This window comes from Aedes aegypti, chromosome 3 (assembly GCF_002204515.2).
Source record: "Aedes aegypti strain LVP_AGWG chromosome 3, AaegL5.0 Primary Assembly, whole genome shotgun sequence".
Taxonomy (NCBI): domain Eukaryota; kingdom Metazoa; phylum Arthropoda; class Insecta; order Diptera; family Culicidae; genus Aedes; species Aedes aegypti.
In genome coordinates this window covers 196,287,194-196,302,043 of record NC_035109.1, presented here as the reverse complement: position 1 = coordinate 196,302,043, position 14,850 = coordinate 196,287,194, and the positions used below count along the sequence as shown (strand labels likewise).

The 14,850-nt window shown below is 41.7% G+C and overlaps 1 protein-coding gene across 1 annotated transcript in view; it reads right to left on the bottom strand.

Moving 5' to 3' along the window:
• Nucleotides 1–2,942: 2,942 nt before the first annotated feature.
• The window catches only part of LOC5569002 (muscle M-line assembly protein unc-89), a 75,867-nt gene continuing 63,959 nt past the window's right edge, over nucleotides 2,943–14,850 (bottom strand). The window contains exons 7-8 of the mRNA XM_021851136.1: nucleotides 3,407–3,579; nucleotides 2,943–3,348 (exon numbers count right to left, since the gene is read on the bottom strand). Coding sequence (XP_021706828.1) covers nucleotides 3,262–3,348; nucleotides 3,407–3,579 — 260 coding nt within the window. The 3' untranslated portion in view covers nucleotides 2,943–3,261. The remainder of the gene's footprint in view (nucleotides 3,349–3,406; nucleotides 3,580–14,850) is intronic.

Below are 14,850 nucleotides of genomic sequence, written 5' to 3'. Positions count from 1 at the left end.
TGTTAAGTGCGCCCTTCTGCGCAAAGTTAGTTTTTTCGCGTTTTTGGTGTTTATTAGCCTAGGAAAAGTTCCGAAAAAGAAATCCGTGCTCATTTCCTGCGAAGGTCAAACCGTGGAGCAATTAAGGAGAAGGAAAAAAACGTCTGCACCTCCAAGAGCAACGATTGAACGTCTGTATCTTGGTGGTACACTAGTAAAGTCCGCTCTGATAGCTCTGCTGCTGTTGAGGATAAGCTTTGGGTTCCGGCCGATGACCAAGAGAATAGCATTCCAGACTCCTACATTAGGTTGGATGATATAGGTATGTTGTTATATGAAAACCAAAATGCAGTGCCGTAAAACCCTCCCAATCACTCCCACACCATTCAGCACATTCTCATCGAACAGTCGATTATTTATGCACCAACATTTTGGTATTGACAATCATTCCTCATTTATCGGATAAATCCGTATTCTTGCTGTGTGGTATTCAGGGACGATTGATCAATACATAATTACTATGTTACGTACGGTGAGGTGTGGGAGGTAATAACAAGTGCAGCACAGACGTACCTCATGATGTTATTCACAAAAACGAAATTATGGGGGGCCCAGTTACCAATAAAATTGAAACAGTGGTCTTTACTATCATTAATACAATTTATGGATCAATTATTGAATATATTTGGTGCAAATAGACACAAAAAATGCCAAGTGCCCAAAAATGAACTGGTTTCCCAGATTAGCCCTTTTGCTGCTGTTGGTTTGGTATGCAAAACAAAGGGCGAAACATCACTCTAAGACATTTTCACTCAAAGTTCAATTGCGCCCATCTGTTTTTTATGTTTTATTAATGAAAAATTATATAGATTTGAAATTGCGTGGTATTTTCAAAAACTACGTAACAAGCAGATTGCATTTCTGCTGCTAACACATTTTGTTTATTTTTGTCAGTTACGCCCCTTTGAAAAAAGCGCACAGACTTGTTCTAATCGCTCTGCTCCGCTGACAGATAGAACGTTGCTCGGGATTGTGTTTTTCACACCAATCAAAACGCCACCACCACGGAGATGTTGGCTAGTAGAAGGATTTCGATCGCATCGATATATCGCATACTCATTCGTCAGTTCCGAATTTAACACATTGCCGTTGAGCCAAGTCTCTGTTAGAACAACGATGTCATAATCACAGCAAGAAAGAGCAGCAAACAGTTCGTTCGTTTTAGTTCGTAGTCCCCTAACGTTTTGGTAATACACTGTCATCGAGGATTTCAGTGGGTTGTGTGTGTCCACTGTTTTCAGAATACTATCCCTAGTGGTTAGCGGTGCGAAAGATGTGCACACAGTTGGTGCGTTGATATGTACGGGTGGGTAACAGAGGCGTGCTGGGTTCGACGAGAGAGGTGTGATGATTTCAGTTTCGTTACTGCTGCGTTCGGTGGAACTGAAAAGTCGGTCGAGGGTGGAAATCGAATTCGCGGAAAGTGATTCCTTTCTGCCAGGTAGAGGTTAACAGCGCCAAGTCCTTTAGTTGCACACCAACGCCAACTTTGAACGACACGAATGTGAGTTCTTCAAGTTTTTTGCCTTTAGGAACCAATTTTCGCACGTCAATAGTATCGGTGGTGTTCAGATTTTGTTGTACCAAGCCTCGTATTTCGTCCTCTGATGCTTTCGGATCGAAACCAGACAGATACAACCAGAACAAGTTGCCGTCCGTCTTACTTTCGGCTAATGGTATCGTCACCTGTGGATCGATTTCTTTCGTACCTACGGTTACATTGCTCTCCGATTGAGTATCTTCTTCATCAATCCGTGGTCGTTTACGATTCGTGTTGCTGGAAGTACTTCCTCTTCGCCCAGTTCGGTTTTGTAGTGCGGAAGGAATTTGTGAAAGAATACTGTTTATTTTCGCTGTGTTCTGCTCCATCTCCTGTCTAAGCTCGATCAACGCCTTGCTGTGCTCAGCGCTGATGGCCTCCACAGCGTTGTTGGTGGACGATATTGCATGCCGAAAATTAGCATTTGCCATCATTTTGGTGCATGCACAGCACATCCAGAAGAGCTGGGAGCAGTTGATAACAGCATCGCGTGTGGCTACAGATTGATGCACACACTTGAGATGAAAGGACGATCGGCAGAAACCATTACAAACGATTTCTTCTGCCTTCACCAGCTCACCAGCGCATGAACAACAAACAGAAATAGCCATTGTTTGAGGTTGTGGGTAGTGAAGTTGTAGTACGGATGAAATTGACGATTTTTTGGATGTTATTGCGCTTGAAACGATTGTACGCCAGTTGTTCCGGACGGGAAAGTGGTTGGTCAGCACGATGAGCACGTCACGAGTATTAAAACAGGTATATGAAACACAAAAATGTTGAAATTGGAAAACGATTTTGCGAAAAATCAACATATAGGTTTACCTACACACACAAAGATTCTTATTTTGCATATATCTCAGGTGCCTGCCCGCTTAGAAAGATGACGTCTTGGGCAAAGTTGTTCAGTAGCTCAGAGGCTGTCATTTTAGACAAAAAAAAAATCGAGATTTTGCCACAAGGTGACGCCAGTGAGGATGAAATTTCTGTTTTGCGGATATTTCATGATCATCACCATTTAGAAGACCATTTAGAAGGATGTCTTGGGCAAAGTTGTTCAGTAAGTAGAAGACTATCATTTTTTGAGCTAGTTGATTCAAAATTTTGCCATCAGACGGTGTAGTGAGCATGTAATTTTTGTTTTGTGAATATTTTAGGCGCCTGACTATTTAGAAAGACGGTATCTGCGGCAAAGTTATCCAGTAGCTCAAGGGCTGTCCTTATTTTAGCCAACCTCGAATTTCAAGGCTTAAATAAAGAGAGTCTTTGATCCAAACGCAACAAAACGCAACAAAAACAAACAAACAACTCGTAAACATACGAGAAAAATGGTGCACTACAATAAGAATAAGGCAACATGTTGTTATAATGTGATTCAAATTGTTCTCTTTAATCTTCGTAGTATACCTAAAACATTCACTACGTAAATGTGCTGTACAATTCGTTGCCAAAAGTATTAATTTCTGATACAACTATTATTATCAAGACATGAGTTAGCTTGTATACCAATATGGAGTTTTCTCTTTACTAATATAAGTACTATTGTTATTATAATTGGCTTCAAATAAGCTATCCACTCAGTGTTACGTCAATATTTCTATTTTCACCATGTGCTTAAAATTTACATAATAATGGCGTCGACTATTTCATCATCCGCATACTGCAGGTGCAGGTTGAAAGCATTATACTCTGCCTTTACCGGTCCTCTTGACCTCAGTGACACTATCTTCTATATCTGCATCCTTCTTGTAGCCTTTGGGATGTTTCACCTGGAAAATATAAGAAGTTACAAACATATTCAAAAAATGACGTAGTCCACTGATTTACCGTGACTTTGGTGAAACATCTGTCAATTCCATATCGATTCCTGGCAACGATGAAGTAAGCTCCTTCGTCGGTGGTAAGTGCTTCCTTAATAGAAAATCGAATAAAATCGTTGTGAACTTCCTTGACCGTTCGAGCAGCGTTTGTGATGTCCTTCGTTCCTTTCATCCATTGAACTAGAAATTAAGAAAGAGTAATGACGGAGCGATCATTCAATCATCGGATCATTTATAAAACCTAGTTGCTGAGGTTTTCGAAAGCATTCTTAATCAAGAGAATGTTTCCGACAATTATTGGGGGACTGATTTGAAAGAAATGAGTACGAAAATCAATTTTTTACTACACAGTTCGTCTGGGGTAAAAGCACCGGTATTGGCCAGTCTAAGAGAAAATATCAATAAAAATTATATGTATAACAAGCCGTATTTATACTACGAATATGTCAAATGCAAGCTTTCAATCCATATTATGTGTCTAAAATATTTAAACTGAGCTACAGCCATCGTTTCGTTTCGAATATATCGTTGGTCAATATAGGCCACCAGAACCAGTTTCGGCCAGAGACTTAACTTCGGTTACTAAATTGGCCAATCACATTGATTTCTTATGTGAGTGGCCAAATTAGGTGTATAGGAGTTCACATTATAAGGAAAATGAATCGTTTTTCTTATGTTTTGGATCAATTCGGACAAGTGAATTAATGTAGCTCTATCATGTGAATGTGATCTACTGAACACATAAGTTTTCATGCTGATAGGTTATGTAAAACAGTGTATAATCCACTATGGCTACAACTGATGTATGGCCAAAACCTGCGCTTCTACCCTATTTGTGGCTCAATTGGGGGAAATGCAATTTTCTTCTTTATTTCTTTCTTCAAACTCACTCAACTTTTACGAATGACGAATTTGATCGAAAGATATTTCAGAAAGAAGAACATTTTGCATTACAAGTTTTGGAAAAGGAGAACATTTCAAACCTTTTTTTTTAATGAAAAATATTACTTTTGCCACAAAACTTTGTGTCGTTTTTTTTTTGTATTCAACATTCAGAAAAAACCTGTTGCACTAAAAGGTGCGAAGAGTTTAAGGCCCAAGTAAAAATGGTGCAAAAGTAAAAACTGAAAAAGCAGTTTTCTCTTTTTAAATAGACAAATCGAAGAAAATAATAACACACAGCTCTTTTATTTGCCAAATAAAAAGGCTGTGTGTTTTTATTTTCATCAATTTGTTCTTTTACAAAGAGAAAACTGCTTTTTCAGTTTTGACTTTTGTGTCATTTTCTCTTGCACCTTAAGGTCACTTTCAGACTTTTTTCTGAGAAGTATTGCTGCTCGCGTTTGACGTGCAAATCCAACCTAACTGGGCTTCAACGCGGCAACACAAAGTAACCAAAGGATACTTAGCAACTATGATCAATATCACCGCCAACCTAGCAAAGAAAATCAATCGTTGACTTCGCCTTCCTTGTTAAAAATCTTACCGCATTTGGTGTTCCCGCGTTTGATATTCGCATTTCAAGCGCACACAGCAATATAAATTCGGATAAAGATCTCTTACTTTGTTAAATGAATACACTCGTGTTTGAACGTTTTCTAATGTCAATTGGTCGGCGTTAAGTCAGAGTGGACCAAGTGGCATTTTTCATATTTTGAGAAAAATGGGCTTAAAGTCTAACGATCTGTATTTTTTTTACCTCGTTTAAATTTTGGTTCAATATTTCTACTCATCTTTGTGTTACTTTCAAACAATATAATGCGAAGTGATAATCATGAAAAATCATAATCCAAACCCCCGGTACAACGATTTTTTGGTGGACTATGTGCACTTGGTTCACTCTGACTGAACTAAAGACCACCGTTCAGTGAGTTGATTCACTCTGACTGAACAATTTCTAGGAAAATAACAATCATGTAATGCTTGCATGGTGTATATTTCTAAGATAAACAGATTATCAAAACCCTTAGACATCACTAAAGTGAATTTTTTAATAATCCATATCGTCAATCCCGAAATCAGTGGCATTACGACACCTTCAAAATTAAGATTTTGCAGGGTCAGGGCATTGAAGACCAGAAATGTTCAAATATGCGTTCAGTCAGAGTGGACCAAGTGATAATCTTGAGTATCGACCAAAATATACTGGTCCAATAAGCGGGTTCTAGGACATTCCATACATACACCATAGAACTACCATAAACTTCTATCGGGCTTTGAAATCGACTCGAAAAATGCAATAATCAATCAGTTTAGTGCTTTTTAACACTTGGTTCGCCCTGTCTGCACAGAAATTGTTGCAATTTCTGACCACCTATCCAAATACGGTAAATGATCAAAAATCAAAATCAAACGCATCGGATAAAGTAATATTTATGAATTTCTATTGAAAAATGAGCAAAAGAACCATTCGATGTTGAAAAATCTGAAAAATCTCTTGAAATGTTTATCATTTCCTTGCATTCCTAAGCGCGCTGATCATTTTTGCTGTTTTAGTAAAAAGCACTTGGTCCACTCTGACTGCATACTTTAATCGATTTTTATTGATCATCCAAAATAAATTTATTACATATTTCTCGTAGTTTAAAGCATCAATCAAATCTGATCAAAGCGAAATGGAGGTAAGGATTTTCACATCTAATGAAAGAATAATCCAATTTTTCCAAGTTTTGTACTTGGTCCCCTCTGACTTAACACCGACCAATTGTTCTGTGATAAAATGAAGGGTGTCAGTATGATTGATAAGTTGGTCTTACTTTAGGAGAAAAAAAGGGGAAAATAATGTTTTTCGAAAAACTCAGAAGCATTTCAACAATTCAATGGTCATCAGACAGCATGCGCTGTTGACTGAACATGCTCAGGAATATGACGAAACCGAAGCATCGAAGTTGTCATTTAACACTCCGACAGCTATGACTACTTTCACTTACACGAAGTGCTGTGACCCAAAATTAGTAGGAACGGTATTTTCAACTCGCTATATCTCAGTGAGTTTTCATTCGATTTCTAATCTTTTTTCACGTATCAATTTTCCCAGGTATCAAGATTACTGCAAAATGTGGAGAACTCAAATTTGTACAGTATTATAATCTTGAGAACTGAAAAACCCGAGGCAAGTCTTAAAAAAATGCTGTTTTTTGATAATAACTTTCTTTTTATCGCGAAGATCTATACATATTTTTTGCTTAAAATGAGCACAATCTCATAAGACATTAGAAAATGAAAACTTTTTGGTAGTTTATCTTAAAAAGAACCACACAATCTTCACAAATTTACGTATAATACAGATAAAATGCTTATTTTGTTTGAAACTTGAAATTTATCGCGATGACCAATACATATTATCACCTTTAAATGTACATATGTATATAGTGAACAACTTTCCAGAACAATGTTGTAAATTTATCTTTCAAGAAACTACAAAATTTTCACTAAAATACGTATAATACAGAAAAAATACTTATTTTGTTTGTAACTTGAAATTTCTCGAGATGACCAATAGATATTATCACTTTCAAATGTACATATGTATTTAATGAACAACATTCAAGAACAATTATGTATGTTTGAAACTCAAGAAACTACACAATTTTCCCAAAACTACGTATAATACAGAGAAAATACTCATTTTTGTTTGTAACTTGAAATTTCTCGAGATGACCAATACATATTATCACCTTCAAATGTACATATGTATTTAGTGAGCAACTTTCCAGAACAATGTTGTAAGTTTATCTTTCAAGAAACTACAAAATTTTCCCAAAAATACGTATAATACAGAAAAAATACTTATTTTGTTTGTAATTTGAAATTTCTCGAATTGACCAATAGATATTATCACCTTCAAATGTGCATATGTATTTTGTAAGCAACTCTCCAGAACAATGTTGTATATTTATCTTTGAAGAAACTACAAAATTTTCACTAAAATACGTATAATACAGAAAAAATACTTATTTTGTTTGTAACTTGAAATTTCTCGAGATGACCAATAGATATTATCACTTTCAAATGTACATATGTATTTAATGAACAACATTCAAGAACAATTATGTATGTTTGAAACTCAAGAAACTACACAATTTTCCCAAAACTAAATTGTTGTGAGGGGGGAAGGTTCCAAATTCTTTTAAGCAGACCCGATCTTGAGTTGGTAAGCTAAAAGCTAAAGAGAATTTTATTGGCTTCATAAAAGTTGTGGGAAGCTATTTCCTACTTACATTATTTGGTGAACTCTTCTAGGAGGTCGGGTCGTATCACCTTAACGGATCTGATTACGTATTTTATCCCGTCTAAAGTTATACGCTGGGTAAGTTGGTATCAAATTCGAATTCATGTAAATACTTACAATAATCATATAAATTCTAGTCGGAGTTCAATCGTTACATCAATCTGATGGTACTAAGCTTATTGAGAACCTAGAACATATTCTTTAGGTTATAAATCTATCAATATAAGAATTCTACTAGATTGTTACCTTCGCACTTATATGAGGTAGCAAATCAATGTGTTCTTAACCACTAGTACTGTAGGCACTATTTAATATTAAGTAGATAATAAGGTAAATGAAAAATTCACGAAAAATTTTAAGTTTAGGAAAAAGCATATAGCACGTAGTTCAACTCTCTGATACTAAAAATTTGGATTGTTTTTATGTCGTTTGTCTTCCATTCAGTTCATCTTCCCTTATCTCTTCATGCCGGTCACTCGATCCATGTGTTGGTTATAGATCAACCGGCCACTGTGGAGACCACAGCGTTCGTCGGCCACAGTTGAGCTGTAGCAGGGGGGTAACGTGACATCCCCCCTCCCGTGAACCCTAGTCACGACCATGTTCCGCAAGAACTGCGGATCCGGGTTCACCATTACTCAGCACGTCTAGTACTGCAAGTTTAACAGCTGGCCGACGCAAAACTCCGGATGCTGTCCGGACTAATGCCTGTCGAACTCTTCCATCACGGCCGGGCATTACGGCCTCTATCCTTCCTCGTATCCACTGGTCCCTCACCGTTCCGTCCACAACCAACACCAAATCTCCTACGGTCAAGTCTCGACCTTCTTCAAACCATTTCGACCGTCGTGTGATCACCGGTAGGTATTCTTTGACCCATCTTGACCAAAACTGCTGCGCTATGGCTCGTGCAAGTTTCCAACTACTTCTAAGAATCATAGGACTATCGAAATCGTCCACTGGTAGAAGCTTATCGCCGTTTGAAGACCCGAGGAGGAAATGATTAGGCGTGATGGCCTCCTGGTCCGCTGATTCTAGTGGGATGTAGGTGAGAGGTCGCGAGTTAATCAAAGCCTCAGCTTCGAGTAGAACTGTTTCGAGGACTTCATCGTTTGGTTTACGTGACACGTCAGCTAGGGAGCCTATCGCTACCTTTACTGACCTCACTAGCCGCTCCCATGCACCTCCCATATGAGGAGCAGCTGGTGGGATGAAACACCAACGTGTCTTGGAGGTCGTGAACGTATTTGCAAGGGCGTTGTTACGTTTTATAGTCTCCTCCCTTTGCAGCTCCTTGCTTGCACCTTGGAAACATGTCCCGTTGTCGGAATAAAATTCAGCCGGACATCCACGCCGTGCTACGAAGCGCCGCACTGCCATAATGCAGGATTCGGTAGACAAACTATGGACTACCTCCAAATGCACTGCGCGAACAGTGAGACATGTAAACAAGGCCACCCATCTCTTCACTGAGCTCCTCCCAACCTTCACTAGTACTGGCCCGAAGTAATCTACCCCAACTGAGGTAAAAGGACGAATGAACGGCTGTAGTCGTGCTGCAGGGAGCGGTGCCATTGCTGGAGGATAGGGCTGGGCGTTTTTAACTCGACACATCATGCAGTTTTTTGTGACCTTCGCGATAAGAGCACGTAGTTTGGCAATCTCGAAACGTTGTCGCATCTCATTGACGATGGTTTCTCGGTTGGCGTGGCGGAAACGGCGATGGTACCAGTCTGTAATGAGGAATGTTATTGGATGTTGTCTAGGAAGAATAGCGGGGAACTTAGCTTCGATTGGCGCAAACGATGCGGCCCCGATTCTGCCACGTTGGCGTAATACTCCGTGTTCGTCAAGGAAAGGCCAGTTCTTATAGATTGGACTACCCTTTGAAACACGTCGGTGTCGTGCGTCCGGAGGTCCCTGTGTCTCCGACAGAATATTAATTTCTTCGGAATAGGCTTCGGCTTGTGCAACTTTCAAAACCGCTGTCTCAGCGCGGTTTAACTCGTTCTGGCTAAATCTATCTACTAGTACTTTGTCCCCATTCCGTTTACGGCGTAAGTTTTCTATGAACCGAAGTACAAACGCCATCGTTCGTTGAAGACATGACCACCTGCTGAATCGAGACGCATCGATAAGCGGTGGAATTGTAGTATGGGTGTGATTCGGTCGAAGTTCTTCACAAGTAGTGGCAATCAGGGTTTGCTGAGGCCAGAATTCCTCCGGCTGGTGAAGGAACGATGGTCCACTTAGCCATGGGTTACCCGAAGTAAAGTTAGGTTCATTCTTCCATTTCGTGGCGAGATCGGCTGTGTTCAATCCGGAGGGGACCCATCTCCAGTCTCGAACTTCGGTTGTCGTAAGGATTTCACCAATTCGGACGGCAACGAACTTGTTGTATCGACGATGTTCTGATCTGATCCAAGCCAAGACGGTACTTGAATCACTCCAGAGAAAATGACGGTGGATAGCATAGGTGTGGAATCCTTGAATAGCTTCCAACATCCGGACACCTAGGATCGCTGCCTTTAGTTCTAGCCGAGGAATTGATAGAACTTTCAAGGGTGCTACCTTCGTTTTTGCGCATATGAGTGCCATTTGGATTCCATTCTCAGTTTCCAATCGGTAGTATGCCACGCAGGCATAGGCAGTGTCACTTGCATCGACGAGGATATGGACTTCTAAGCGGTCGAGGTTTTTGGGAAATGGAGAACTGAAATAACAGCGCGGTATCCGCATGGTGTCTAGTTGTGAAAAGTATGCAGTCCATTGTTGCCATCGTAGGAAAAGTTGATCGTTAATCTTTTCATCCCAGCCGATGCCCGAAGCCCAAACATCCTGCATCAATATCTTGCCATGGACTAAGAAAAACGAGACAAACCCTAACGGATCAAAAAGGCTCATGATTACCTTCAGAACTTCTCGTTTTGTCGGTACGTGAGTTTCTACGAGGATTGATCGAAGATCGTCACGCATTGCAAAGGTGTACGTAAAAACGTCGTCCACTGGAATCCATTTCATCCCGAGAACAGATTCGGTAGTCTCCCCACGGACAAGAGCGAATTCTTTTGACGAATCTGGTTCGATCTCCCCAGTTCGTTTCAAGACTTCGCCTTCGTTGGATAAAAAGTTGCGTATTTCGAATCCACCCTTTGAATGGACAAACTTCACGTCGTTCACTACCTGCACAGCTTCCTCGATGGTCCTAAAGCTATCCAGGTAGTCATCCACGTAGTGATGCTCCTTAATAGCCACCGCAGCACGAGGGTAATGTAGCGCGTACTGTTCGGCGTTCAAGTTCTTGACGAACTGCGCAGAGGACGGAGAGCACGTGGAACCAAACATCGTCACATCGATCGCGTAAACTTGAATAGGTTCCTCGGGATTATGACGGAACACGAACATCTGAGCGTTTCTGTCCTTTGCCTGCAGTTTGATTTGAAGAAACATCTCCCTGATATCTCCAGATACTGCAATGGGAAACAGACGGAAGCCACTGAGCACCCTTGGCAGAGGAGTAAGAAGGTCTGGCCCTTTCAACAAGTACGAGTTGAAAGAAACTTCCCCAGTCTTTGCAGCAGCGTCCTAAATTAATCGAATTTTTCCTGGCTTTTTGGGGTTGATGACGACTCCGAGGGGAAGAAACCATGTCTTTCGAGGATCGACAGTGGAGAATTCTGATTCGGTTAATTTGTGAATATATCCCTTCCGTTCGAAGTCAAGGATCTGTTCACTTACTCGCTGCGCTAACGCTCGATTCCCTATCAATTTTTTTTCCAACGATTTCATTCGTCGCATAGCCATCGGATAGGTGTTTGGAAATTGTGGGTCATCGACTTTCCACAGAAGACCTGTTTCGAAACCATTAGTAGTGCGTCGTGTCGTCGCTTCTAGTATCTGTCGCGCTCTGTTGTCTTCATCTGACTCGAGCTTCACGTTTGGAGCGGCGACTCCATTGTTTTCTAACGTGAAGAAATCCCTCAGCTGTTCGTTCATTAGGTCATCTGGACTTGCCACTGCTGCGGTATGGAAGTTTACAATCGCCCTTGGAGCACTTTCCCTTGAAGCACGGCCATAAATACTCCACCCTAATCGGCATTTTGCAGCTATAGGATCGGATGATCCTCCCTCTCGTAGCTTCAGCGGTACACCGAGCCGAAGATTATCTAGGCCGATTAGTAGCTTCGGCTGCACCAGGTCATAATCCGCTATCGGAAGTCCTTTGAGATGCGGGAAACACGCGGTCATTTCCGTGTAGTTCAACTTCTGTGCTGGAAGATGCAAACGGCTGACTGTACGCGCATAACGAAGTTCGTAGCGGTTCCCATTGTGTTTTCCCGCTATTTCTAAACTGACCTCCTCTGATCTCAGCTCGTTACGCTTCACGTTCCCTGTCCATTGTAGTGTAAGTGGTTTTCGAGGACCAGTTATGCCAAGTTCCTTGGCTATCTTCTCCTCTAGCATCGTTATCTGTGATCCCTCATCGATAAATGCGAAAACCATTACATTTTTACCGTTTGCATAGAGCATGACTGGCAATATTCTGAACAACGTTTCGCCGTCGCCCGCTGGAAGTTTATTTGCTGAAACATTCACAGAGTGGCTTGTTGATGAAGGTACGGAAGGTGAATGGAGGAGAGTATGATGTTTCAATCGACATCCTTCAACACTGCACCCCTTCCACGATTTGCATGGCCATTTGCCATGGTTGTTCAAGCACGTTCGACAGAGATCCCTATCTTGCACTTGTTTCCAACGCTCATCTAGACATAGTTGTATGAACTTCGAGCAATCGGCAACTCGATGACCTTCACGATCACAGTACCGACACATTTTCGATGGTTTCTTCGCACTTTCTGTTTCGTGTATGGGGTACGGATTACCGTCGGCCGAGTGTGCTTGTATCCTCGCCTTCTCTCTTGGTCGTTGTTGCTTATCGAATTCCCTCACTTTCGTGAGTCCCGGAGGCTCGAAACTTACTTCGCTGGCTGCTAATACTAGTTTGGACATGAACTCTCCGAATGTCAGGACGGTGGCCCGTGGCTGTAAATTTTTGTAACTGGCCCAATCCATCCTCATGGGCCCTGGCAGTTTCTCGACCAATTCTTGCATAAGCATAGGATTGGACAAATGTTCCTCTTGTTCCGCTGCTTGGAGATGATCGACGAAGTTCTGAACCGCTAATCCGAATTCCAGGATCGATTCTGGACGATCGTGTTTGGGCCCTGGAGTTCTTCGAATTTTATCATGCAACGATCGGATCAGCAACTCGGGGCGACCGTAAAGTGTGCGTAGAGTGCTGATCACATGCGGAACATTGGCAGGAAGTAAAAGTCTACTACGTACTGCCTCTCTTGCGTGCCCAGTTAAACATCTTTGGAGACGAACAAGGTTCTCAGCGTTCGAGTATCCACATGTAATCGTGGCCTGTTCAAAACTGCTAATAAACATCGGCCAGTCGGTCGGATCACCACTGAAGTGAGGTAGATCTTTACCGACGACCTGCCTTGCTGCGATTTGTTGTGAACTAAGCATCCCTGGTAGCCCGTTCTGTAGATAGTTATTTCCAGCTACATTGGTGAACATAGGAACACGATCGGGAAACTCCAACGGATGATGACACTCCTCAGTTGGTCCGCGGTACACGTTAGGCGATGTTGTTGACCTCTGCGTTGCCGTTTGGGGATTAGCCACATAGCGAATAGGAGTGCTCCATGACGCTCCTTGCTGATAATTCGTCGGAAGCGCCGAACATCCTGCCTCTTTATATGGCGTACAAGCCTGATGGGTCACCGGGGGACACGATAATGCTGCAACGGGTTGTGACTGTGACGGCCTCGAACAAGCCACAAAACGTTGAAACGGCTCACGGACTGTGGTTGATTGTACACCCCTGATCGTTTTGGTAACTCGAGGAATGGGATCCGCAACAGTCAAACCGAGAGTAAAACTTTGAGGGTTTGTTGCTTGACGTTTCGAATGGAGTGCACCGGTTTCTGACTTGGATGCTCTGTTGATTGGCACCTCGATGGTCATTGACGGAACCGTTTCAGGGGCCGGAGAAATCAGTTCAGTTCGGTGGTCTATCTCGAGTGCTTTCTCACCGGTTGTCCCCTTAGGTAAATGTTTCGTCAGCCAGCTCGATACCTTCTCTCGAGAGCTAGTGGCGGATTCTACAATGCTGCCTCGTTCGGAAATCTGCAGCAGGATTTCGTTCTTCTTTTCCAGCGATTCTCTGCGGATCATATGTTGTTTCATCAAACGTGCCTTGTCCGCTTCTAGTTTTCGTTGACGTAGTATCGATTCTTCTTCCATTAGTTTTTTCTGCTCCTCCATCTGCTTCTTCTTTTGTTCCAACTGCCGTTGAGCCTCTACGTGTTCAAGTTCCTTGAGGATTTCTTCTTCTTCAAGCTCCCTTTGCTTTAATCTCTCTTCCTCCTCGATCAGTTGCAGACGTGCCTTCACGATTGACGAACGACTGCTTGAGCCTATCGACGAAACTTTACTTTCTACATTGGAGGTTGGCTTACCCTGCGATGTCTTAGCGGATGGTACACGTTTTGCATGGGAACGTAGTCGGGTAGAAATAGTTGAACCTCGATCCTTGTCTTGGCACTGCTTGCAGACAAACGGCCGCCTCGGTGTCGTCTCGCTCACACCGGCGCAAATGTAATGCTCCCACAACCGACACTGGTCGCAAATTAGCATATGCGCTTCCGAAGTGTCTCGCCGACTGCAAGATTTACATGAATATTCTAATTGCCCGTGATGTCCTTCCATCCTGTCTACCCACGTACAAATAATCTTTTAGGATGTTGTGAGGGGGGAAGGTTCCAAATTCTTTTAAGCAGACCCGATCTTGAGTTGGTAAGCTAAAAGCTAAAGAGAATTTTATTGGCTTCATAAAAGTTGTGGGAAGCTATTTCCTACTTACATTATTTGGTGAACTCTTCTAGGAGGTCGGGTCGTATCACCTTAACGGATCTGATTACGTATTTTATCCCGTCTAAAGTTATACGCTGGGTAAGTTGGTATCAAATTCGAATTCATGTAAATACTTACAATAATCATATAAATTCTAGTCGGAGTTCAATCGTTACATCAATCTGATGGTACTAAGCTTATTGAGAACCTAGAACATATTCTTTAGGTTATAAATCTATCAATATAAGAATTCTACTAGATTGTTACCTTCGCACTTATATGAGGTAGCAAATCAA